The following is a 26,158-nucleotide window of genomic DNA, read 5'->3' on the forward strand; positions in this document are numbered from 1 at the left end:
AAATGTCACAGTGCACCATCACGTGCATTTTTGCCTCTGAACTGCAAGCAGTTTTTCTCACAATTCTAAAAAACCACAACCAAGCAAGTGTCCCCCTCCCATGCACACCAAATTGGATGAGGTTTATTTTAAACAAAACCCACAACTGCCCAATCCTGTTTATTTGTCCTCTAATGCTTGCATTTCTTTCAAATGCCTTTTCCTTTCAAGATTTTCTTTTGCTCGCTTCTTCTTCTCTTGCTTTTTCTTCTGAAATTCCCGTTTCTCCTTAACGACGTCACTGGTTTCACCTTTGTAGAAAACATCCACTTTCTCCTGGAGGATCTCTCTAGCTTTTTTACGGTTCTGCTCCACTGATCTTGTCTGATGGCACTAGAAGGAGGGCGGGGAGAAAAAATAATTTGCTTAGGAGATTGGAGCCAGCCCCATCCTGAAAGTTAGAAATGCTATTGCAGGCCTGGTGATTCAGAACTACTTTGTCTGGGAAAGAGAATTCTAAGAGAAGGAAGCAGATGAGAAGGCTGGAGAGGCACAAAAGGACTCTAGAAGCTTGAAAGAGGATTTATGGAGCCATCCATGTGTGGCTGTAGGATGCTGGAAGGTGGCAGAAGTTTTGTAGATGAGTGGAAAGAAAGGCAAGGGCTAGAGACATAAAGGCAGTACAATGGACCAAGCCTCACTGTTCTCCATGTTTATGCACTTTTGGGAGCTCTTGAGGGTGGGGGAGATGCAAACCATTAAAATAAGCTAGGATTGTGATGTGGCCACTGCCCCCCAAGTGCAAGCCAGAAAAGGATGGGGCTGCTTAGCTCCTTTCTCTCTGGTTCGGCAAAGTGCCTGGGTGAAATCACCTCAGTGATTTCACCCCATCATGCAGCACTGTGGTAGGAAGTAGGGTTTTGAACATTGCGATGTACCACCAGATTGCAATGTTTGCCTGGTGATATATTGCAGTGTTGAAAACCTGACATTGCCCACCCTTACTCTACTGATGAAATGGCAGTTCAGTCTCTGCCTGTTGATAGGGTGCCTTTGTCATCTGTTTCCTACCTCACAGAATCATGATTTCAATAACTACCTGTAATGAGTATGGGGTTGCTCGTGCGTAAGTTGCCGCCACTCCTGGCTATGTTGCCTTGTTAAACTTTTCTGTCTGGACATCCCTTCACTTCGTGGCTGCCTCAGTCGCTAGCAGAATCCGTCAGTGGGCGTTTCTTAAACCTTTTCCAGCATAAAAGCTGTTTGACGCCAAGTCTCCTCCTACTCTCCCTGCGCGGAAGTCTTCTGCGCAGGGAGGGTGTGGGTAGCGGAGGACCCGTGCTCTCCCCGCTGGTGTCCGGCGAAGAGTCCTGGAGCCCTCTCACCGATTCCCCCATCTGCCCCCCTTGATCCCTGGTGTTGCGCTGATTTCCTTCCCCAGCTGATGGGCTGCCTCTCCCTGCTGGGTCCTTCTCCAGCATCATTTGGGAGCCTTCCCTCCGCCTCTAGCTCCGATGTCAGTTCCCTGACACTACCTATAGACTCTTGGTGGATGCACCACATGCCGACAATTCCTTTGGAGTAGACTACCAAAATGGATTTTCTCATGAATCTGACTGGAGATAGCCAACGTGGTGCTCACCAGATGTTTTGGATTACATTTCCCAGGATCGCTGCAACATCACTGTCAGGGAAGACTGCTTTGAGGTTATTTCTACAATCAAGTGATATACAAATTTTATGAAAATGGAATTGTTGTCCAAAATGTATGGAGGGCACCATGTTAGTTATCCCTGCTCTACCCATTATAGTTGATGTGACCTGGATGCTACATATGGGGCTTCTCAGGAATGTGAAGAACACACACCTCAGCCTTATTGGCCCATATGCCTATCCAACAGTATATAGTTTTTTGTGGTATGAAAACTTCCTGGCTGATCATCTGAACACGACTCTTACTCCAGTGGACAAGCTTTTTACAAACCTCTGTTGTGCTAAACACTATTACGTGAAGCAGAAAACTAGTGAAACTTGCCACAGAAGCAGACGTGGAGCAAAGTCAAGCAACTCACCTTGACTACAATTCCTGAAGGAAGATGTTTCAGGACCACACAGTTACTGGTTTTATTGGTTGCTTGGCCTCCGGGTCCAGAGCCACGGACAAACTGCTCTTCTAGGTCAGCCTCTTGTAGAGGAAGGAGGTCTCTGAAGCTCTTCTTTCCCACTTCAAGGAGCAACGGTCTGGGCCACCAAGGCATTAAAAAACGCGACTTCCACCAAAGCCTTGATGCCAAAGGGAAACCACTTAGTCCATTCAATGTGTTTGTCAAGAGCGGTAAACTTGAGGGAGGCATAGGAAACTCTAGAGATGAGGACTTCTAATTTAAACAATAGGAGAGAAGCCAAGAAAATACTCATAAGTAACTGTCAATATATCTGGCCCTAACATTCAGTGAAACATAGGAAGAAGCATTATACTGAGTGAGACCATTGGTCTATCTAGCTCAGTACTGTCTTCACTGACTGGCAGAGGCTCTCCATGATTTCAGGCAGGGTTCTTGCCCAGCCCTATCTGAAGCTGCCAGGGATTGACCCTGTGACCATGAGGGCACAAAGCAGTTGCTTACTATTGAGCCCCAGCCTTTTGTACACATGCACTTTATGGTGCTGTGCTTTTGGTGGTGGAGGATGGGACCCAATTTTTATTTTTATTTTTCTCAGACTACACCACTGCAGTGTGGAATGCAAGCTGTCTGTTTTCATTGACTCTGCTGACTTCACATTACATTCCAGGGTAGCAGGAGAGGACTTACTGTCAAAAGAAATGATATCCTGTCTGATGATTTAATCCCACCCATGACATCACACAACACCAACATCTCATATGATGTGGGTAGGGCTGTGATATAGTTGCTATCCTCCCTTTGAGCCTTCTCCACCCCTGAACTCTCTCCCCCTCCCAGTCCCCAAACTGAAATATCATCTTGTTACTAAACAGTACAGGGTGCTTTTCCAACTTCTGGCTGAAGTTAATCTTTTCATGGGAAAAAAAGAGAGGAGTGAAAAAACTGACCATGGTCTTTTTCTGTTACTCAAGACAAGTGGCAATTAACCTTTCCAGTTTAATGTCTCTTTTTCTAAGAACAAAGCCACTCTATGATTAAGGGAGCAAGACCTGCCACAACTGAACACTCACCTGGCCACTGTGCCAGCACACAAATCGTGGAATGTGGCCTTGGAGGTATTTATCCACAGGTACCCCAATCTTCACATGATCAAATTGAAAAGGCTTCGGGGTCAAGATAATGCTGCTACACACACATTATTAGGAACCTTTTGCTTTATTTGAGCGATTTATCCGACCATCTGTTTTATGTATACTGGACCAATTGTAAATCATTTATTTGCTTAAATTAAAAACACAAACTGAAAGGACTTCCATTTCTGTAGAGGAAGACCAAACAGGTTTCTGCTCACAGTACCCCTTAGCAATTGCTGATCCAAAGGGTACAGAAAAACCAAATATTTTCAATGAGCCAAAATGCTCACTTGGTGGCACCAGAAACCAAGAGACAGGGGAGGAAGTAAATGCTTCCTTGCAATACCCGAATTGTAACTATTATAAAATTACAGGGCTATAGAAATCACCAATATCACTACTGATTTGTCTGGACAAATTCCAAGCAATAGTCAGAAGTGGAAAACACATCTTCATCCAGAAGAGCACTGATTATACAGATAAGTAGGAGGTCATGCTGCAGCTGCTGGTCACATGTTCCATGATGGCACTGCCCTGGAATGCTTAACCCTGAACTGGTCTGTGGGCAAACAGAGGCGTTTCATTTTGCTAAAATGATTCTAAATATATGTCTTTTGGGTTTCCAGCTTAAATATGTCTGGATTTGTCAAAAGTAATAAAACAGTTTTCAAAGAAAGTGATCAAGCAACGGGAATAAAGCAGCTCTTTGCTCTTCCTTAGGACTGACAGGCTGCAACTTGGTCAACGAAGTAACTTTATGTTCCCTGACAATGCAGTGAAAACAGATTCAACCCTTTTTCTTCCTCCAAATCCTTCCCCTGTCCCAACCTTTGCTAGCACAGTACCTTTCACAGGGGATGCTGGAGAATTCTGACCAAAAAGAAATGGAAACAGGAACTGCCAATTATTTGCCCCATCCAGCACACAAATCAATCCAGCGAATATTATTCACTGTTGTTGTTGCTTTGACTCCACAAACAATATGCAACTGATTACTCCCCTCTCCATTTGCATGGATATGGAACTTACATCATCAGTTACTTAAGTTACCGTATTTTTCGCTCTATAACACGCACCTGACCATAACACGCACATCGTTTTTAGAGGAGGAAAACAAGGGAAAAAATATTCTGAATGAAACAGTGGACGTATCATTTTTGTGCTTCATGCTGTGGCCACAGACATGTGATCTGATGGTGAATTTTGGCTGACCCAATGCAAAGATCCTGAGGATCCATGTGGATCCATGCTTTGTAACCACGTTTTTGCACCATTGCAGCCCCAGGCAACAGTGGGTGCGTGATTTTGGGGGGGCAGGCTGTAGCCATGGACATGCTGTGTGCTCTGATGGTGAATTTGGGGTGACCCAATGCAAAGATCCTGAGGATCCATGTGGATCCATGCTTTGTAACCACATTTTAAGTGGGGAGGGAAGGAAAAACACAGAAGGCTAAGAATGCAGGAGAGGGCTATAACGTGAGGAAAGGAAGGCAAAAGTTCCCCCCCACCCACCCACACAAGCCAGCCAGCGCTCTCTCTCTCTCTCTCTCTCTCTCTCTCCCATCTGCATGTTTTCCGGCTGCCTGATATTTATTTTTTTTAATTGCCTTGACAGAAGAAAGCATTTTAACTGCATTAAGAACTATTTAGCAGCGAAACCTAAGCTTTGCCATCCCTTAAGAGGTACAGACACTGTAATCTTCCAGATCGCATGAATTTACAGGCAAAACACTGTTTAAGGATTTCATCCTTTTAAATTGAAGAAAGCATATTTGAATGCTGTGTGTCCCCAAAAACAAAAAGCAGGAAGTCAAATCAGAATTTTAAGCTGAACCTGTAATCTCTCTTCCCTTCACAAACATTGTTCCCTCCGAAGCACAGAGAGGAAAGCAGACACTCTGCTTTCCCCTCTGCTTGCCTGGAGGGGAGGGGCTTTCCCTGCTCTTTGTTCCGTTTCAGCAAACACAGCAACGAAACAGAGCGGGTGGGCAGTAAGACCCTGAGGCAGAATGCAGGAAAGCAACCACTTCCTCTTTTCCCCTCTGCTTGCCTGGAGGGGAGGGGCTTTCCCTGCTCTTTGTTCCGTTTCAGCAATCGTGAAGCCCGATTTGATTTTTGTCTGATTTTTCGGCTCCAGGGACCACACATTCGCTCCATAACACGCACAGACATTTCCCCTTCCTTTTCAGGAGAAAAAATCTGCGTGTTATAGAGCGAAAAATACGGTATGTAATTTTGCTACAGTGGACAGCAAGATGAATAATGTGGGTTTTGGTGGAAGATAAGCTGCAGTGCCACAGAAACAGCGCTGCTTGCAATGAATAAAGGGTGAAATAGAAAACAATGCCTTACAGCTCTACTATCCAGATTTCTTGGACTACAACTCCCATTAGACTAAGCCAGGTGATGGTGATTGTAGCCTGTAACATCTGAAAAGCACTATGATGGCAAAGGCTACCTATACAAGTTGAATACTGCAGGAGGGGAGTCTTCTTGTGCTTAGGTCCTGCATGTGGGTTTGTCACTGTGAGAAGATGCTGGATTAGATGGGGCACTGGCCTGATCCAACAGGCTCCTCTTATGTTCTTATTCTGTTGTCCAGTCCCTCCCATGTTTACTGTAATAATTGATGTGACAGGCAGGTGAGGGAGTACATAACAAGAACTGAAAGGAGAGGGCAGGAGATCATATTACTTTTTCATCTCTCAGTGCATTTGGAAATTTAAATACATAGTGCAGGTTTCTTCCTCCTCTTACCATCCACAGTATTAAATTAATAGGGCAACTAATCCCAGTAACTTTAAACTGAATTCCAGGATACTGCCAAGAAATAAGTAGTGGGTGGAAGAAAGGAAAGCTTAGCCAAAAATGGAATATACTTGATTCAGCTTTTTTAAAAAGAAGAAGAAGCCAAAATAGGTTACTGAAGTCAAACAATGGAATAATGAGATTTGATAAATAATGGTGCTGAGTTTTTAAAATAAATATATACCTTCTAGTTTAAGAAGGCAATTATAAAACAAAAAACCTTAAAGTACACCTCCCTTCTAAGGTTTCACTGATGCCAGCATCTGTTAATGATATTCTGCTCTCTCCTGCCTCCAAGATACCAACAGAGCATTTCCAATTTGAAGGCTCCATTCCAGAGCAACACCATCAGAGAACAGAATGTGTCCACCAGCCACAAAACTCCAGCCTCTCTGTTCAAGAAATGCAGTCTTCCAGATGATGATGCATTTCTGATGCCAATTTAAACAATTAAAAGTAAAATAAAAAATGAAGCAATGAACAAAACATACCCCCTCAAGCATTTCGTTTGAAATGAAGTACGCTGCTTTGAAGACACGTTCCCCATTGCTCATCTTCCCATCCACCCACCCCATTTCACTCTGTGCTGAAGTCACAATCCACTGCTGGCCACATCAGTTGCCAGGGGAAAAGGCTGCATCAGGATTTCCTCTGTAGGACCTCCTAGGAAGACTGCAAGGCATTGCAACCAAGTGCTAGATTAAACACAGGTTGGCCACCGTTCATCATGGCAAGAGTGAGTAGATGTTGCTATACTTTTGTGTCTGGGTTTTCAAAACGAGGTAGGGCTCTGCAAGCAGCTGGGCAGCTGCCAGGGGAAAATACAAACTTGTCTGTTGACCCTTCCAGCCTAATGCTGGTCTAGCAGCCCAATTGCTCCCAGTCTCCCTTGATGTCCTGGTGACATGGTTTCCATGGTGCAAATCTAAGGCAGCTGTCAATTTTAAGGGTTTGGTTTCTAAGTCAAAAGGCAACAGGCATCCTGCCTTACATGTTCCTGCCTCTGTTTTATAAGTGGAAGACTCCAGGCTACATGCTGTAGGTGCAACAAGAAGACTCCTGGGCTCCATTCTTGGCTCTGGATGTACTTGGGCAGCAAGACTCTGGGTTGCAATCCCAGCTCCACATCTGAGGTGAGGATGCAGCAGAACTTATATATTCCATCCTTGACACACAAGAGACAGGGTAGGACTCCTGTTTTTGTGGGCTGGGAGGTAGTCAGTACTCCTGGGGCTTAAAGGTGATTGCAGGGGAAGAGGATGCATTGACTTTGTAGTTTTTGCGGGGAGAATAGAAAAGCTCTTCGTTTTGGAGATGAGGGTGGGAAGGGGGAGAAAGAATGCCGAGTCCTGGCTTTACAAATGATGCAGTGTGGAGGAAAGGCTCCTGGGTCTCTCCTGGCTGTGGATGGTGCTGGGCACAGAAAGAGAGGGGTCTTTTTTTGGAAGGGTGAGAAGTTTGAGAGCCAGGTGGTGCAGTGGTTAGAGCAGACTTTCTCAATCTCTGGTCCCCAGACGTGGTTGGACTACAACTCCCATCATTCCAGACTGCTGGCCCTTCTCATTAGGGATGATGGGAATTGTAGCCCAACAACATCTGGGGACCCAAGATCGAGAGAGTCTGGGTTGGTGTGTCAGACGAGGACCTCGCAGACCCAACTTCAATTCCCCCCTCAAGCATGAAGCTCCCGGAATGATCTTGGGCCGTTGCTGACTCTCAACCCAACCTACCTCACAGGCTTGTGGTGGTGATTAAAGGAAGGCGGGAAGAATCATGGGCTCGTCACGTTGAGCTCCAGGAACAAAAGGGTGGGATATAAATGCAAAAAATACACGACTAAGGTTGGGGCTCCTGGGTCCTCCTCGGGGAAGGGCTGCTGGATTCCGGTTTTGTAGGGGAGGGGAGGTTTGGGGCGGGGGCGCAGGACTCCTGGGTTTCTTCTGCAACTGAGCGAAAGGCCTCTCAATCCATGGCCGAGGTGGGGACCGGGAACCCCGCACGCTGCACCTCCACCTAGGCCGGAGGAAAAGCAGAAAACCGCTCTGCTAACGTCTCTTACCTACTGCGGGACGGGTCAGCTCGCCTGAGGGAAGAAGGCCCCAGCCTGTCTGCGCATGCGCCGCCGTGTATTTACTTCACTGACCCGAGGGAGAGAAAATAAAAAAATCCTTCCAGTAGCACCTTTAAGACCAACTAAGTTAGTCTTAAAGGTGAGAGGGAGAGGGAGAGGGAGAGGGAGAGGGAGAGAGAGAGAGAGAGAGAGAGAGAGAGAGAGAGAGAGAGAGAGCGCCCCCACCCGCCACTCCATGAAGGTGCCACTCCAATAGGGGCAGCGGAAAGCCAATCACAGAGCACGACCCGTTACGCGACGGGCCTTTCTCCTTGCCACCGCCCAATGGCCGCCAAGCTCCCATTCCACGCCCCTCCGCTCCCGCCCCCGTTGTTGGGGAGCCAATCGCATCCCGCGTCCCACCCCGGCGCGCGGCTCAGAGCAGCCAATAACCGTCCGGGCGAAGCCGCCTCGCGAGCCTCTTGCGTCTGCTTTGAAAAAGCTTCGAATCTCAACCGCCAACCCTGAGGGGAGGGGGCTCGAGGGGAAAGAGCCCGCCGCGGTCGCCGTTGTTTACAGCCTGACCTCTCTCTCTCTCTCTGAGGTGGGCGAAGGAACAAACGCGGGAGCCGCTGTTTTTCTCCCCGCCCCCCCACTAGGCCAGCGATTCGAAATGCAGGTAAGCGACCGGATGTTTCTGGAATGTGACGGCTGTCGGCCTTTTGACGAGGGCAGGTTTAGAAAGGGCCTTCGGACGAGCCCTCGGGCTGCAGAGCGGCGCTCCCGTTAGCCAATCAACGCCTGGCCTCGCTCGTCAACATTCCAGAGCCAGCCAATCAGGACGCAGGAAGGTTGGGCTGCAGAATGGGAGACAACATATTCGCGAAGTGGGTCTCGCGGAAGCCTCGGGGCGAGGGGCGCGCGCGTGTAATACGAAGAGCCAGGCGGCCCGGGTTCGAATCCTCTCTCCGCTCAGCCGCCGACTCGCGCGGGGTGAATTGGAGCCAGTTGCTGCCTCAGCACTGCCGGCCTCGCCGGGTTCTGGAGAGGACGGTTAAAGGGAAAATAAACAACTTGACGGGAAAAGGGGGCGGGATTCAACTCCTGAGCTCTTTGAGGAGAGGATATGTGAGTTTAATAATAATAATATAGTGTAGATGTAGAGGAAGGTTGTTAAAGTGCTCCTATTGTTTTTGTTTTCATGCTTTCTAGTTCTTTCTTTATCTTATATAAGATCATCCCTATATGCTATATTGTAACTAAGCCGAAAGTATGTACTGTATACAGTAATAAGTGAAACGATCATTTATTCTTTTTGTCCCTGCTTTCCTTTCCCACTGCCTTCCCCCTTTTTGCTTCTGATATCTATTTTTATATGATAAGCCCTTTTGGGGTAGGAAATAGTGATGACTGTTCTTTCTACGGTACCCTGTATGTGGATGGCGGTATATACATACTAAATACAAGTTGCTTGAATTAGAGCCATTAGAGGGAAAAGGGCAAGATAAGATGGAAGTAGCAGTAATTATAAAATGCCTCAAACGTGACGTGCTGTGATAGTTAGAAACAATGAACTTTGTGAGTAGGGACATGCGTTCTTTTAAAAAATGGATTTAAAGACAGAAGGGGGGAAGTGGAAGCAAAAAAAACAACTTCGTCGTTAAAAATGCATTTATTGAAGGATCAGTAGGGTCTGAAATGCACTGGATCAATAAATACGATAAGGATAAAAAATGGAAAGTACTGATACTGCAGGAATGTTAAAAGAGCATGTTTAATAATACTTCAACTGCTTTAGATTTTTCAGAGCACTTCCTGTAGACTGTATCTTACGCTATGCAATAGGAGTGGGGGACTTGGGGGGCCTAAAATATTTTTATTGAACTTTAGATTTTATCAGCCCCAGCCAGCATAGCCAATGGTCAGGGATGATGAGACTTGTAGTTTAACATATGGAGACCAGTCCTGTGCTTTTTTTTCTGGAGGTAAATTGTACGCAGTACCAGCACCCTTTTTTTCCTAGAAGAAAAGTACTGGGAGCCGCAACTACCTTATAAGGAAGACCAATACTTTTTTCTCCATATTGTAAATGGGAATCTGTAACCTAAGGCCTTTTCTTTGTAATGACTGAGAGGAAGTTTGAACAGGGACCTTTCTTCCATTTGTGCAGTTTCATGGTTGATTCAGAAGTTAGCTGCTCTGAATTCAATGGAATTTGCTCCCAAATCAGTATGAATTGGATTGCAGGCTCAATTTCTAACTGCTGTTACACACTCAAGCCACTTTTAGAAAATCGCCTCTGCTCATATGCCTTCAACAGCTTTCTCACTGGTAGAAAATAAGCAGGTAAAGATTTTGCTGTTGGCATGATGGAAGAAAAACAACTTTGTCTAACTTCAGTCTGTTAAGTCTTTCTGTGTATCTTTTGCAGGTAAATAAGTGAAGGCAAAGCACCACTGTCCTCCCCATCTTGTGCCAGTGCTTACCACAAATTTATTTTATTATTTATTAATTACATTTCTATTCCATTTTTCTCCAAGGAGCTCAAGGCAACATACAAGGTTCCCCCACTCCATTTTATCCTTTCAACAACCCCGTGAGGTAAGTTAGGCTAAGAGAGTGACTAGCCCAAGGTCACCCAGCAAGCTTAATCACTAACTGGATATTTCAGTGTGATTCTCATCAGTCTTAGTGATATCCTAACCGCTTCGCCAACTGGATGTGATGGTTGGTGATAGCTAGGTAATCTGGAAGACGGTGAAAGAATGACAGTTAAATCTTAGTGTAAATTAAACAGATGGAAACAACACATATGAGAGAATTACTTGTACCTGATCCTAACTGCTTTGTTCAGAACTAAGGCTGCAGCCCTAAGTCCCATTGCACTCATTAGGACTTTCTTCTGAGTTTCTTCTGTTTTCTGTCCAGCTTCTCTGACTCATGCAAGACTGGCAGGGCTCTGAATTTGGTGGTTCTTTTGCTTTCTCCATCCCCATTTCCTCCATTTTTCTATTAAATTGACCTCACATTAGAACCATGCTGGAATAATGCATTGGCTTATTTCCAAGTAATCATGAATGGCACAGATTTGTAGGGCTGGAACCCAGTCTTTAGAGTTTTAGTTTATTGATTCATCTAATTTTAAATTTGTAGATGTGTGAATTTATTTCTGAACTAGTAAGCATACTTGCTTTGATTTTAAATGCTGCAGGCATTATAGCAAATAGCAGCTTTGTAAAGGCATTCGTCCTGTGTGAGAGAAAAGAGAATGCCAGTTTCACCACAGTAGTTGCCATTTGCAGTTTTTATAACCACATGTATTAAGAATAAGTTTTTAAAATAAAAAATCTGCCCAATGAATTGGGGGCACCTATTTAATCAATTAAGGTTTTTTAAAAATGAGTTAAATTAACCGATCAATTGATTAAATGTGACAGTCATAATTGTTTATTACTTTACTTGTTTTTTTAAAAAAAAATTCAAGTTTTTTTTCCAACTGCCTTGGGTGTGTGTCTGCATCCCTTCTGGCATGACCCTTCAAGAAGCTAGATCCAGCTCAAGGGGCTGCTGGTTACTAGTCCCTAATCCTGTGGACTAAGTGGCTGGGGTTTGGGGTTGATTTTTGAAGGGAAAATTTGCAGTAAAGAAAATGGATGTGGAGGAGCAGACAATCAGAAGGATGGAAGCTAGAGGAGAAGCCAAAGGCTGAGGTAGAGAAAATGTAGGGATGTGATCATTTCTTTGGCTGGTAACCTGGTTCCTTTGCCATAGGTGGTTATTTCTTATACTGGAAAGGTGTTTGTACCTGAGTGATTTACCATGCTTCTCCCCTGCTTCATTGGGATAGGAAGCTTTTTATCCATTTCAATCACCCTGTTGTTTGCATTGCCTTTGATAAACAGTTGTATTATATTTTACATTTCTAATCTTTGTTAGAACTTTTGAAACTTTTTGTGCAAGAGACATAACTTTATATTTATACAGGGGTTGCCAACCTTTTTGGACCAGTGCACACGCAGTGCACAACTTTTGAAAGAGTTCTCTTGGTGCCAGTCACAAAATGGCTGCTGTGTAGGGGGTAGGACAAAAACATAAAATCAGAGAGCACAGTAATAGTAAAGCTTTTCCCCCACTAGAGGAAGCTTAACCTGTTGAATTTCTGCCTACCATACAGCAAGGGGTGGCTCCATGTTTCAGGAAGCCCTTGGGCTCAGGATATGAGTGGGCCTTTTTCACTTTCTCAAACCACATCCCTCCTCCAATGTTGTCTAATGTTGCAACCCCATATTGTTAAAGTCAGTTGTTTAGGGCTTTAAAAATCAATGCAAGTAACTTGAGGTGGGCCTATGAGACATTTGGCAACCAGTTTACGATTTGCTTTTATATTTTAATTTCTTGGCTAATCTTGTGTTCAACTATCATTGCATTGGTTTAGTTAGATTTTTGAAGGGAAATGTTATGTTTGCAGTATGGTGAGAAACTGAGGATGTAGCACAAATAATTAATGCACACAGAACTGAGGAAGGGAAGAAGTAGGTCAGCCATTATGTGCTGGAAAATGGTTAATTCCTGCTTTCTCAGTGTGGTCTCTTAACCTCTAAGGATTCTTCTTTGTTGGTGATGTGGCATTCATGTATTCTGCTACATTGGTAGATTGACGGAAGTGACAGGGAATTTGGTTAGAATGTTGTGGATATCCATGATGGGTAGAATTGTTTTATTGTGCTTAGAAAATGTTTGTTTAAATGAATGATTTTCCCAGAAGATGTTGACTGGTCATGAGAATATAGCAGGTGTTGATGTGCATGTGGTGTAGTAGGAAGAGTGGATGAGGCTCAAATCAAAATAGAGCAATTAACTGTTTTAGGGGACTTTTTAGAACTGTTTCTTAGCTTCATCTATGACATGGGAATATTCAGCTGAATTGCTGAAGTCACTCTTTTTGATGAAAACAATCAACTACTCAGTTTTGACTGGCATGTATAGGAAAATGTGGAACAATTGCTTGGGTTCAGCCAAGTAACAACTTGATTTCTGTAGCTTTGAAGGTACTTGTTTCAAGCCTTGATTCTGAAAGCACCTTAATGAAGTTGGACTGCTAAATAGTTGCCATGATTTCGAACACTGAATGTTGATGTACCGTATTTTTTGCTCTATAAGACTCACTTTTTCCCTCCTAAAAAGTAAGGGGAAATGTGTGTGCGTCTTATGGAGCGAATGCAGGCTGCGCAGCTATCCCAGAAGCCAGAACAGCAAGAGGGATTGCTGCTTTCACTGTGCAGCGATCCCTCTTGCTGTTCTGGCTTCTGAGATTCAGAATATTTTTTTTCTTATTTTCCTCCTCCGAAAACTAGGTGCGTCTTGTGGTCTGGTGCGTCTTATAGAGCGAAAAATACGGTACCTTCTTTTCCTTCCTTCTTTTTGAAGTGGGTGTGTCACGTATTTTTCTTTTTCTTTTTAAAAGGATAACCACATGCTTTGCAAGCATGAGATATGGAAAACCTGGGCTTGGTGAAAATTGATCAAGAGGCTGCTTCTGTAGACACCAATACCAGAGATGATCAGAACTCTGTTGGCTGTGATGTCAGTAATAACAGGTAAATGTGATAGGCTGATTTTTTTCAAATTAGAAAGGCACTCTAGCATAGACAGTCATTTCAGCAAAAAGTGCAACACTCAGTGCAACTTAATATATTTTTCTATGTATAAGATGATTTTTTGTTTAAAAAATTAGTCAAAAATTGGGGGTCATCTTATACACAGATGATGAATGCACAGGAGTTTTAAAAAGCACCACTTACCTTCCTGTGGCTGCCGTGAAAAAGCTGCTGGAACAACCAGTCATTTCACTTAACCACTTCTGCCAACCAATGCATGCACCTCAGCTAACCATTACTGCCGCTGCTGATGTTTAAATATACGGTAGTAAATATACCGGTCCTCAGTTGTGTAGGTAGGCGGGAGTGGGGGTGCCACTGGGCGTACCTGGGCCTCGGGGTGGAAGTGTCCATCCCGTGTGCTCGGCTTAACAACTTTGAATATTTTATTAAATATCAAATTTCTGTTTGATGTTTAAAATATTGATTTCTTAATTTTGGGTTCAAAAAAGTAGGGGTCGTCTTATGCATGGGGGCATATTTATACTCGGAAAAATACCGTATGTGTCAGTCATCAAGAAAAAAGTCTTCTGGTATGGAGGCTGATCTTGGAGGCAAGTTGCATATTTTTGTTAAAAGATCAGCAGTTTTATATTTGAGTTCTTTAAGAACACTCAAGTGGATGCTATCCAGGCCTGGTAATTTGTCATTTCTTAAATTGGTCAGTAAGGCCTAGAACTCACATCTCTTGTCACCATTATTTGCCTTAGATGCCCTTTCCAAGGAGGTTAGTTTAGGTACAGGGATCTGCCCTATATTTTCTGCTGTGAAGAATTGGAGCGGTGTGTGAGGGAAAACTCAATGGGAAGAGATCTTCTTAAGTAGTTCTGTCTCATGAATTTCATTGGAATGTGTGTGTCCCTAGTTATGTCTGAACCACACTGGTCTCACTAAAGACTAGTTTGCTAATGAAGCCACACTATTGGATATTAATACAGTAGTACCTCAGGTTACATACGCTTCAGGTTACAGACTCCGCTAACCCAGAAATAGTGCTTCAGGTTAAGAACTTTGCTTCAGGATGAGAACAGAAATCGTGCTCTAGCGGCGCAGCAGAAGCAGGAGGCCCCATTAGCTAAAGTGGTGCTTCAGGTTAAGAACAGTTTCAGGTTAAGTACGGACCTCTGGAACGAATTAAGTACTTAACCTGAGGTACAACTGTAGTATAGTAATAATTGTACTTTTTGAGTTCTATACACTCATTCTCATTGATGAGACAGTTATTTTCGCTGAGTTTAACAACTTTCTTGTCAAGGTTTGGAAATTCTTTACCTCTTTGTAAGTGTTTCCTGTGGTCTGTTCTTTTTTGTTTTCAGCACAAAGCAGTTATGCCGCTAGCATAATACTATAGAGACGGCTTTGTCTGGCATTTGGCGTAATAAATAATTCACTTATTTTTTCTTCAGCACCAGCAGTCCCTTCTCAAACCCAAATGGCATCTCCAGTTTCTCAGGGAAAACCATCCCTCCTGTAATACATTGTGATGTTGGTCCTTCTTCCTTCATGCAAAACGCTCATCGGAATAGTGACTCGGAACTATTGAAAAACTGTGAGGTAGGTAACGTTCTTTTCTCAGTGATCAAGAACATTTAAACATTAAAAAAAATCTTACAAAAGCATCGTGTTATGAAAAATTGTAAGAGTCTATACTGTGATTGTAGGGGGAAAGTATGTAATTCTATTAATTTGCAGTGAACACAATCTCCAGGACTGGTATGAATCTCACATTGAAGCATAGTTTTTTTAAAAAAATAAGTTTTAATGTGAACGCAAAGCATGCTAGTGCACACTGCTCAAAACCCCTGCCCCTGCCATTGCACCCCAGGAAATAAGCCAGACTCTAGCTTGTTGTGATGTCTAATGCTTGAAGTTTTCCCCTCCAAACACACTCAAGGTCTGTTCTCTTTTCCCCCCTCTTTTTTCTTTTTAAAAAAAGTAGTCATTTTTCTTTTTCATTCATTACACATCTTTTATTCATAACATTTACTATGCATTCCTCCCTCCCTCCCCTCCTAGGCTTCCCCCAACTTCCACTTTTGGTTTGTTTCTCCTTTTACCCACTTTGCTGCTTCTTAAAAGAAAAGGCTCCTAATAACATATTTATACAATAACATCAAACCTAAAAACATAAAAATAACAATGAATACACCATATTATTTCTCTAATACTAACAATGTGAATGTTTATGCCATCAAGTCTATAGACTTTCTTTGTTTCTACAAGTATAATATAAATGGTTCCCATTCTTTTTCAAAGTCACTGTTGTCTTTTTCTCTTAATCTGTCAGTCATTTTTGCCAGTTCTGCATAGTTCATCAACTTCTCTTGCCATTGTTCTTTAGTTGGTATTTCTCCAGTCTTCCAATTTTGTGCGATCAACATTCTCGCTGCTGTAGTGGCATACATAAAGTCCTCTTTTCTTTTGGTATATCTTGGCCTAAAATACCTAATAGAAAGGCATCTGGTTTTTTTACAAAAGTTATTTTCAACATTTTCTCCAATTCATTACATATCATTTCCTAATAAGCTTTTACCTTTTTGCAATCCCACCACATATGATAAAACATGCCTTCTGCTTCACACCTCCAGCACTCTTTCTTTTCATTTTTATACATTTTTGCCAATTTAACCAGTGATAAATACCATCTATACATCATTTTCATATAATTCTCAATAATATGCAATCTGTAAATTTCAAATTTACTTTCCACAATTTTATCCAGTCCTATATCCTGTTATGGCCTATATTTTGTGCCCATTTGATCATTACCGATTTTGCTTCTTCATCCTTAGTTTCCCATTCCAAAAGAATATTACATTCCTTTTTCAATAATTTTGTGTTTTCTTCTATCACTTCCTTTTGGAATTTGGAAACCGAATATGAGAAGCCTTTTTTTATTATCCTCTTCAAAGATATCCTTTAATTGTCTATGTTGCAGCCAGCTTTGTAGATGTTCTTTTATTTCATCATATTCTTTCAATTTTAAGTTTCCCTCTTGTTCAATCAGCAGCTCTCTCTATCTCTCAGCTGATAGAGAACTCAAGGTCTGTTCTCAGCTTGTTGCTTCTACCGGTAATTTACTTAGGGAGAAACAAACTGTTAGCCAAGGTTTGAACTTCTCAACAAGCCAGACTCTAACTTGTTTCCTGGCAGTGCAGAGAGGGAGGAATAGGCTGAGAATTTTTCAGCAGCATGCAATAGCATGCTGCATATTCACCATTAAACCATGGTTTGTTTTTAATTGGGGAACCTCCAGTCCACAGGTCCAATTAGACTTGTAAGGCCATTTTGGCTTACCCAGTTAACCTACACATGATGACAGGTAAAGAAGTGGCTGGGTTGCAGACACCACTGATTGTCAGGGCGTCCATAGCTCCATACACAGTCCTAGACAGCACGAGAGATTTCATTGTCTGCCTCTACTGTGCTAGATGTAAAACAAAAATGGAAGAAAATGTGTTTTTCATCTTTTTTTCTTTTAATTCATATTTAATAGATCAGGTGGCTGCGATTGTTCCAGCTGGTGGAGAAGCAATGCCAAGAACAAATAGTTGCCCAGCAAAAAGTGTTCTATCATCAGATTCATGTAAGTATTTTGGTTTGCTTGACTGTTTTAAATTGAAGCAGTTTCTCATTAGTGTGAGGTTGGTGTCATTACAGAGGCAAAGACAGCTGTTAGTGATGTGAATGCTTCTTCCTGTGCTTTCCTAGTACATAAGATGCATGACATGTCCTAAGCTGGCAGAGATGTGTGTGCATAGGTACAGATAAAAATGTTTATAAATGTAACAGCTTTGTGTACAAGCACATACACTCCTGTCAGCCTAGGATACTATTTCATACACCTGTTGAAATTATCTCTTTGAAAGTTTTTATTGCAATATATTTGCTAGTATCTTGAAGTTAGTCAGCCTGATTATTGCACCGTAGAAAATATTCTTGCTTTCTGGTGCATGGGGTTAGCAGTCAATTTTGTTGCAACCATTTTTCTCTCCACTGTGGACCACAGTTCTTCACTTTTTCATTGCTTCTGATTTTTTTTGCCCTTAAGCTAGGGGGAAGTGTGAGCTCCACCTGGTGCACTTTTTAGGCTAATACATGAAGCATTTGATGGCTGTCTTCTGGACCATAATTGTGATCCCGTTTTAACTGCTTAACTGTACATAGTTTTAGGTGTCAATGGCTCTATGGAGCATAAAGTAAGATAGATGTAAAAAGATTTGATATATTTGTTTGTTGGTGTTGGTGTATCTAAAATGAAAACTTAATAAAAAGCATATTCAAAAAACAAACAAACATAGTTTTAGGCGTCAGCAGGTTTGTATGTTTGTGTGTGCGCGCTCGTGCGTGTGCGCGGTAGAGAAGTGAATAACTCTTATTCATTTTTGGTGTACTATAAAGAGTTCTTGGTAGCATAGCCTTGACTTTTTTAAAGAAGGAAAGTGATAATGTGCTTTTGAATTTGCAGTATTCTGAGAGACCAAATGCATGCTTTTGCCACCATGTGGTATATAAAAAGGAATATTTTGTCCTTTACAGTCCTGAATTAAATTTTCTCATCTTGCTATCCCATAATTGCAGGGCATCAGGAGTACAGATCTAGAATAGCTGAGTAGGATGAACTGAGTCTTTAACACCAGAATAAGAGTTCAACTAAATGCCTTTTGGAGAGGTCCTGTTCAAGAGCAGTGGTACGTCTCCAGCCTCAACTCTCTTATTAGCTATGTAGGGCCATATGGAGCTTAGCATGGTATAGCAGCCATTCTAATAATGACTACAAAAGTAGTTCAATTCCTAGGTAACAGTTATTTAGACATATGCTCTGCGCTGAACTGAAGACATGTTTCAGCAAACTGTCTTGCTATCTGGGTGACCAGATGCTTGGGATATTTCTACATTTCTTTACTATAATATGTGAAAACTGTTACTTGGCATAAATAATATCTTTTTCTCTTAAGTTCAAATTCTCCCTCATGCCTATTTCACAATAAAGTCAGCATATATGAGTCACTTTCCATATGTGAAAACCGATATTTGATACATTTAATAGATGTTTCAGTACATTTTTAATATTTATACCCTTTTGGTTACTGTTTTTCCCTTCCATTTCCTGATGGTCCTCTGCACTAATAGTAACCAACAGCTCCTGAAACAAATAACAAAGAGGTATTGTTCTTTTTCATTCTTTTCCCGCCCTTCCTGTTTCCTTCCTCCTTACTTTCTTTTTGTCTTGCATTTTTTTTCATCCATGTTGGTATTTCTTCTCTGTGTTAGGCGTCTACGATCATGTGTTGCTATGGAGAGGCCTGATTGCTCACTGAAGGGTGCTTGCCGGGGTTGCTGGTTTTCAAAACTAACCCGGTGGAAGCGCCGCTGATGCACAAAGTTTGCCTGATCAACACTTGGCATTTCTTATGCAGATTCATTGAAGTTGTTGTGTGTAATTCTGAAAAGCGTTGGTCACACCTGAACACCATTTCTTAGGATGAGAGACTGGTTCTGTATTTTGAGTTTTCTGGAAGATAGAAATGTTCTCATTATTCGTGGCCTTACAGAAACATGTTGGTTACACGTGGCAATCATGCTATATATTAGGCTGAAAACTTAATGGATGTATTTGAATTTGGCTAATTCCCATGAAGATATGTTTTGTTTTTGGCAATGAGACCACAAAACCTCATATTAAAATTGAACATTTTTTTGCTAGGTCTGGTCCAGAAATGTTTTAAAAGATGAGCAGCTTCACTTCTTCTAAGCATTCTATTTTGAAGAATAAATGCAACCATAACTATGCCTGGTGTGGAATATGCTTAATTAAAATTAATGGGTCTTCATTCCAAATTTAGAGACACAATACACATATACCAATCATTGGTCCTGAGCAAACCAGTGGTTTCATTAAACAAGTAATTCCAATTGGAGGCTTGTAGCTGCTATTTGTCTGCTTGGGGAGGTGGAGATAGCTGGGGGAAAGTGGTAGAGATTGGGAATAAGAATTGTGGTTATTTTAAGTACTATACATGGATTTTGAGGCAGGCTAGCAGGAAAAGCAAATTAGAAGTGGTTAGTGGCATTGCGTCTCTCCAGAATTGCCCATGGATGTGCTATGAGTATCACTGGAAAAGCTGGCTTCCATGGCTTTAAAACTTTACTAATTTTATTTATTAGGTCAACTTTGCAGGGTGAGTAACAATTATTTCTGGACATGAAGGTTTCCTTGTTTCATTTAAAGTTGTATGGGATGGACTCTCCCACTCTCCATTTGTTTCTTGTACTTACCTTTAATATAGTCTTAACCAAGCAACACTGAATGTGCACACGCATGTGTTTTAATGGCAAAAGTGGAACAACTCAGGGTGTTCATTTGTATCCCATAACACATTTTTGCATGTTACGTCTGTAACTTGGTCTTGTGGAAGTTAAGGTTAAAATAACCCTTGTGTGCAATTTCCACAATGATTTCCAATTTTTATTTTAAATCACATATTTTTATTTGTAGCGCATACAGAATGAAATCAAACACTTGATGAAGCTGCAAAGCCAGAATGTGTGTTCGTGCAAGAAACAACCATCTCAGATCAAATTTGTGAACAGTTCTTCTTCATTAGAAAGTCAAATGGGGTTGCAGTCTGAAACCTTTGAAGAAAATGAGCTCTTTACCAGTCATCTCAAAACCAGTGATCATGAGAGTCATCTGGAAGCTTCGGCCATGCCTCCGGAGTGCCTCACGAATAGTGTTTCAATGAGCAGTGGCTATGGCACGTGTTCTGCCGCAGAACTGAGTCCTAGCAAATATAAAGACATTCAGACGTGCATGGAAGACCCAGAGGAGATTACCAAAGGAAAGGAAGGTGCCTCACCAGTGCCGGAAGGTCTAGTTACAGCCAGTATTCAGAACACCAGAGAATATACACAAACAGGTGTAGAACATTGTCCATTACTGAAAAAAGATGATAAAGGTTTTTCTGATGAATTTGAGCATAAGATCGGCGAAGGTCATTGTGGAAAAACAGACTGGTAAGTGGCCAATCTTGGAGTCATTAGGTTTATATTTAGAGTTGGTAAGGTTTTAGTATGTCTACTCTGCTTTTAACACAGGCAGTAGTGTTTGGAAAGGTAGTTTCACTACTTGCCTATATATGCCACTCAGCATGCAATTGAGTTTGCTTACGTTAAAATCTAAGATACATTCCTTGCGTTTGTGATACCTGATGTGCTATCACTGATGTAATGAGGGTGTCTAAAAATCTTGCTTATTCCCAGGGAAAGTTTCAGGCTTTTTTGTTTTGTTTTGTTAAATAGGCAGAAATGTTCCTGGCATTTCACATTCCTGGTAGGTGTGTGGCATGTTGCTATTCTGCACTGAAAGTCTACGAGGAGAGAGGTGTTTACAAAAAGTTAAAACAAGAAAATCAAGAAAAAATAAACAGTACATTAAAATATTAAAACAGATTTAAATCACCTCAACTTTCTAAGCATCTGGATCTGAATGTTTTCAGCAGGAAGCGTACAGTAAAGACTGTATCCCTGCTTGATATCAATAGGCAGGGAGTTCCAAAGTGGTGTTGCCACCACACAAAATGATTGAGTTCTTACAAATGTGAAATAGTATAGCCTGCTTCAGTCTAGCACTTTCTTCAAACAGTTTCATCCTCTAAAGCTTTAGAAGTACCCCAAGACTGGATTGTGGAGGCTTAAAGACGAAAGGAACTTACTTTTATGTACACCCTGAAGTCTGAGAGGACCTGGCTGAAAAGCAGCTGCTTCAGCTGTAAACTATATAGCAAAGAGAGCATGTTCTGGGTGTGCTTAGCCCTCAGAATTCTTGAGATGAAATATACATTCTGTTGTGAATGAACTGAAATGTGACAATTACATGCTGTCAACCAGATAGTTTAGTATATGCAGTCTGATGACTTTTTTTAATGGACAGAATGCCATTATGCCTTCACCTGCACATTATTTCCAAGGAAACAGTGATGGGGACACGTGATTGTTCATTAATTCTATGAAAAAGAAAGAAATTACTAAGCTGACTCATAGGGTCATTATTCTTTATTCATATTTTTTTCTATGGCACTTGAGAAAACATCAATTGCATACATACTTGCTTCATTTTAAGCTCTGCTGGTACAGATAACTTAACTGCTGATTGTGGCAACCTAGCCTTTTGATGCTAAAAAGTGGATGTGTGCTCCTAGGATTTGAACATTCCGCTTGCTAGACCCATTGGATAACTGCCTGATATGAAGTCCAAATAGGAGGGAAGCGTAAGCTGCAGACTCTAAACATGTTTAAAATGGGCTCTAAATGGGTTTAAACTTAATAATAATCTATATGATGTGGTCTTTTAAATACTAGAACTCCAGGTCCTCCAATGAAACTGATTCTCAGTAGGCTCAAGACAAGCGAAAGAAAGTGCTGCTTTGCACAGGGTATTATTAATCTTTAGAAATTTGCAGTGGCAAGATGTGGCGGTGGTCACTAGCTGCAAATAGCGTTTTAAAGAAGATTAGGCCAATTCCTGGAGGATAGTTGTATCAGTGGCAATTTAGTCATCATAGATTAAAAAACAAAGAGTCAGTGTTGGAGGGCAGTAGGGCATTGTGAGGGGCGATTGCCCTCCTGGTCTTTTTATGGCCCTTCTCCAAGGCATCTGACTGGCCATTGTTAGAATGTCATCCTTGTCTATATAGCCTTAACCTTCAAGGCTTCTCTTCTATACTTAAGAAATAGGAATATTCAGTGGCCTCATTCACACATCCTGATAAACCATAGTTAACTGTTTATTGTGAATGCACTGGCCTTGACCTCATAGCTCTTCTCTGCTCACACTGGAAGGAAACAAACCATGATGCCTTGCTCTCAACAACAAAAATTCTGTAACTGATGTTTGCTCTTGGCTTTGTTAGTTGGAAGAAGATACACTCATTGGTTTGAACATAACACTAAGCAAGGAGGAAACAAGCAGCTTCAACAATCTACTCTTTCAGACACAGACTTCAGACCTTTTCATTTCCCTAATTGTTTTCTGAATGAGTCTCCTGATTATCTTCTAGTGTTGTGCCATTATTTTATCTGGATTGTTTTTGGTTTATATTTTATATTTATATTTGGTTTTCTTCACACTGATATTTATAGCATGGTGAAGCTTCTAAAACACATACACTTGTGTTTGTGTGTGTGCATGTCTTCACTATGATGCTTATAGAGTTTGGGATGCAATTAGTGGGACTTCTGATATTTTTCTACTGATCAGCAGACCTCCCTTGTGACATACTGCTTTTGCTCCCTTTAGTTGGGATTGCTACATGGCATGGAAGACTATTTTTATTCAAAAAACAAAAATCCAAAGGCTCCCTTGGTTAAGGTGGAGCTAGTCATTTGTACTTTGGATCTGACCATTGTTTTCTTGAGTCTTTTTACTCATATTCTGCAAGTTCTGTAAGTGTTTCAGTATGGTTAGTTTTTTACAGTTGCCCAGAAATTTGAGCTACTGCAGGGTTTGAGTTGCATCATCTCTTCATTTTGGTACAGATCTTATTTTAAATAAATTACAGGACGTCCTGTTGTAGACTCCAGGGAACAATTGCTTTCTTGCCAATATTATTTGTTGAAAACCATTCGGGGTGGGGGAGTTTGTCCAGTTTCCCCTGCACAAGGCCATAGTACCTTACAGGCTGTAGCATGAAATAGATCTAAAATAAATGTTGCTGGGGCAAACATGTTTCTTTCTCTTTTTCTATTTCCCTTATTGTAGTAAATCTTTAACATCATGGGCTCAAAAGTTAAAGCAAAACCAGCTGAAAAGAACAAATGTGGAGGAAGGGGATATGCATTCTGTGCAAGTAAAAGAGCACTCACAGGCTGTAACATTGGAGAATGTAAGTGGACCACCATTCCACCTAAACCCCTTCATTGGAATAGTAAATGTGTATAGGACTGAGCTACATTTTCTTTCTGGGATCCAAAGAGCTACATTTAGATGTGGCCAAGTATATGTGCACATGCCCAACAGTAACCTGCTTTCATCAGTTTTTGAACAGCATTGAGGTTCCTCTCCTCACCTGTTCCTTATTTCAAACTGGTTTTGAAATCCCCACCACTTTCATGTGACGAGTTACAGTTCACCTGAGCTTCTCTGTAACAAATACAATAGGATTTAATATAATATATGCTCTTAGTGAACATAGTGGCCCATCCAGTCTAGCATTCTATTCTCAAGCATGGCTAGCCCTCTCCTCCATGGATTTGTCTAATCCTTGTTTAAAGCCATCACTGCCTCCTGGGAGTGAGGTCATAGACCTCAGTGAGAACTTTGGTTAAATGGCTATAGACAATCACTTGTAAAATATTTTTTCAATATTTTGTAGTTGATGCTGACTTTTTCTTTTTACTTGGTATAATTTATGTAACTTTTTTATTGGTCTATAAATCATTGTGTCCCCCCTTTTGTGGAATTGTAGACTAATCCTACTGCAGCTGTTCCATCATCATCTTACACTTTTTACCTCAATGAACAAAACGGAAGCCAAATGTCTTTCAGTTCTGGTACTTCAGGTATAGTTAATTGCTTTCTATTTTGCTTTTGTTGTTACTATTTCAAAATTGCAACTAAATGTAAATTGTGTTGTGACTGATTTTGTGTCTGTTTCTCCTTACTTTTGGTGACTCTGTATGTTGCAGTTTGGTAAGATTAAGAACACATTCCCAAAAATAAACCCTATACCAGGGGTTGTCAACCTGCTGGGGGGGCAGTAGGGGGTTCTACAGCACAAGCTGAATCTTCCTTCCATCGAGCACTGGTGGGTGGTAAGGAAATTTTACCATAAAGAAAGATGCATTAGTGGACAGTAGGTACAAAAGGGTTGACTACCCCTGCCCTATACAGTTAGCTTGTAACTTGTGCATGTATAATTTAATAATTTCAACTTTATGCTGTTGATGGCTGGCTGGTTGAAATTGCACAAATTAAAGCACAGATAACAGAGAACGTTTTGCTCAGGGTTTTCCTGGGAACTTCCCAGAGCCCTGTAAGCAAGGTGGAGAGAGTGAACGCGTTCTGCCTTACTTGGGAGTGGGAAGAAGGACCTGTTTGGAGTGCTGGCTCTGGAGATAAGGTTGCTTGCATGGGGGCAGTTCCAAGGAGATGGTTTGACTAGACGTGCTTTTGCATATATGTGCCATCTCTGGAACGTAAGCCCCACGCAAGGTGCAAGTTGACGGTACCCACTTACCCAGCAGCAAGCACCCTTGAACTAAGTGAGATGTATTTCTGAACAGATATGTATAGGATTGTACTGTAAGGCACTATGCTGCTGTTTTTCTGCTTTTTATAAATATCGATATGATAAACAATGTTGTTCTCTTGAAAGTCCCCTTGTAAGAGCTTGGCCCTGATTTTGGTTTTAATAATAAAAACTTTACCCCATAAACATTGGGAAAGAAGCATATCTCCTACTATATCTGCAGGGACTGAGATAATTTGGTCCATAGTAACTGTGATTAAGCTAAAATATGACAAATGTATACATATAAATCAGCATAACAGGTTTATGGGGAAATGGGTATTTTTTTGTAATGTTCTTGAATTTTCAATGATAATGTTCAATCTTATGCTTCTTTCAACTTGCTGTAATAGTATTTCTTTATGCTATTTGTTTTTGGTTTATTTTGTTTATAAATAAAATATACACTGGGTTGTAAAACACCTGAATCCATTGGTTCAAGTCCTATCTTCCAGAGCAGAAGAATACAAGCTTGCTCCATGTGACAGCCAGGCTCAACATACACAGCTCCCTCAGCCAATCCTCATAAGGCTTGGTTTCCTGACCCTTCATCATCTTGGTGGCCCTCCTGTGCGCACCTTCCAACTAGTAAAACTGGCAAACGACTTTATTTTGCCCCAAGCACAATAAGCTTGGGAGATTAGGATCAGAGAAAAAACATGAAGAATGCCAATTGTTTTTAAAATGTAATCCTTTTATTATAGAATTTATGCCCCATTTTCATAGCAAACGGCTTTGATGTTGCTTCTCATGTTGCAAGTGTGAGTGAAAAGTGCAAGGAGGCAATCTGTTTTTTATTCAGATTCAATGAACTAGTGTTGCTGTTTAAATCAGGATAAGGAAGGACTGATTTAGATGGAGATCATGTTGAAATATGGTTAAGGACAAATATTCTCAGCACTAGTTTCCCCAGAGTTCTCTGCAATATTAATACATTATCTTTAGCATTATTTCATGTCAAACCCTATTACTGCTAAAGCTCTGAAGCATAACATTTCAGACATGAGTTTTTCATAATGTTGCGAATTTGCACCCCTAATGTGAAAATCAAAAAAAGTAATGTCAGGCTTCACAGCTCTTTTCTATACAGAAATAAACTTTGATATATTTCTCCATT

General features: G+C 41.4%; 2 protein-coding genes across 11 annotated transcripts in view; one reads left to right on the forward strand and one right to left on the reverse strand.

Moving 5' to 3' along the window:
- Positions 1-90: 90 nt before the first annotated feature.
- On the reverse strand, positions 91-8,191 carry MTRFR (mitochondrial translation release factor in rescue). Of its 3 annotated transcripts, none has more exons than XM_080985381.1 (3): positions 8,106-8,191; positions 2,052-2,357; positions 91-372 (listed from the first exon to the last, which is right to left on the reverse strand). In XM_080985381.1, exons 2-3 carry the CDS (start codon positions 2,331-2,333, stop codon positions 160-162), a joined length of 495 nt encoding a protein of 164 aa, XP_080841507.1. In that variant the 5' UTR covers positions 2,334-2,357; positions 8,106-8,191; the 3' UTR covers positions 91-159. The 3 variants fall into 3 exon arrangements, with proteins under 3 accessions (XP_080841507.1, XP_080841508.1, XP_080841506.1); XM_080985382.1 differs by lacking the exon at positions 8,106-8,191 and adding an exon at positions 7,777-8,045; XM_080985380.1 differs by lacking the exon at positions 8,106-8,191 and adding an exon at positions 6,538-6,636.
- MPHOSPH9 (M-phase phosphoprotein 9) overlaps positions 7,041-26,158 on the forward strand; it is a 42,113-nt gene continuing 22,995 nt past the window's right edge. For 3 of the 8 annotated variants that reach the window (XM_080985070.1, XM_080985076.1, XM_080985075.1), the window contains exons 1-8: positions 8,286-8,775; positions 10,637-10,697; positions 13,561-13,693; positions 15,160-15,307; positions 17,250-17,339; positions 20,253-20,770; positions 23,514-23,637; positions 24,220-24,313. In XM_080985070.1, coding sequence (XP_080841196.1) covers positions 13,590-13,693; positions 15,160-15,307; positions 17,250-17,339; positions 20,253-20,770; positions 23,514-23,637; positions 24,220-24,313 — 1,078 coding nt within the window. In that variant the 5' untranslated portion in view covers positions 8,286-8,775; positions 10,637-10,697; positions 13,561-13,589. Of the gene's footprint in view, positions 7,180-8,285; positions 8,776-9,006; positions 9,225-10,636; positions 10,698-13,560; positions 13,694-15,159; positions 15,308-17,249; positions 17,340-18,881; positions 18,920-20,252; positions 20,771-23,513; positions 23,638-24,219; positions 24,314-26,158 lie in introns of those variants that run through there. The other 5 variants (XM_080985071.1, XM_080985074.1, XM_080985072.1 and 2 more) reach the window with 5 other exon arrangements.

The sequence above is a fragment of the Podarcis pityusensis genome, assembly GCF_964106645.2.
Source record: "Podarcis pityusensis genome assembly, chromosome: 16".
NCBI lineage: Eukaryota > Metazoa > Chordata > Lepidosauria > Squamata > Lacertidae > Podarcis > Podarcis pityusensis.

Coding starts and splice junctions, on each gene's coding strand:
- MTRFR (XM_080985380.1), bottom strand. CDS start 6,621: ATGGGGTGGGTGGATGGGAAGATGAGCAATGGGGAACGTGTCTTCAAA. Junction 2,358..6,537: donor CAAACGAAATGCTTGAGGGG/GTATGTTTTGTT, acceptor TGTTTAAATTAG/AAGTCCTCATCTCTAGAGTT. Junction 373..2,051: donor CTTCAGGAATTGTAGTCAAG/GTGAGTTGCTTG, acceptor CCCTCCTTCTAG/TGCCATCAGACAAGATCAGT.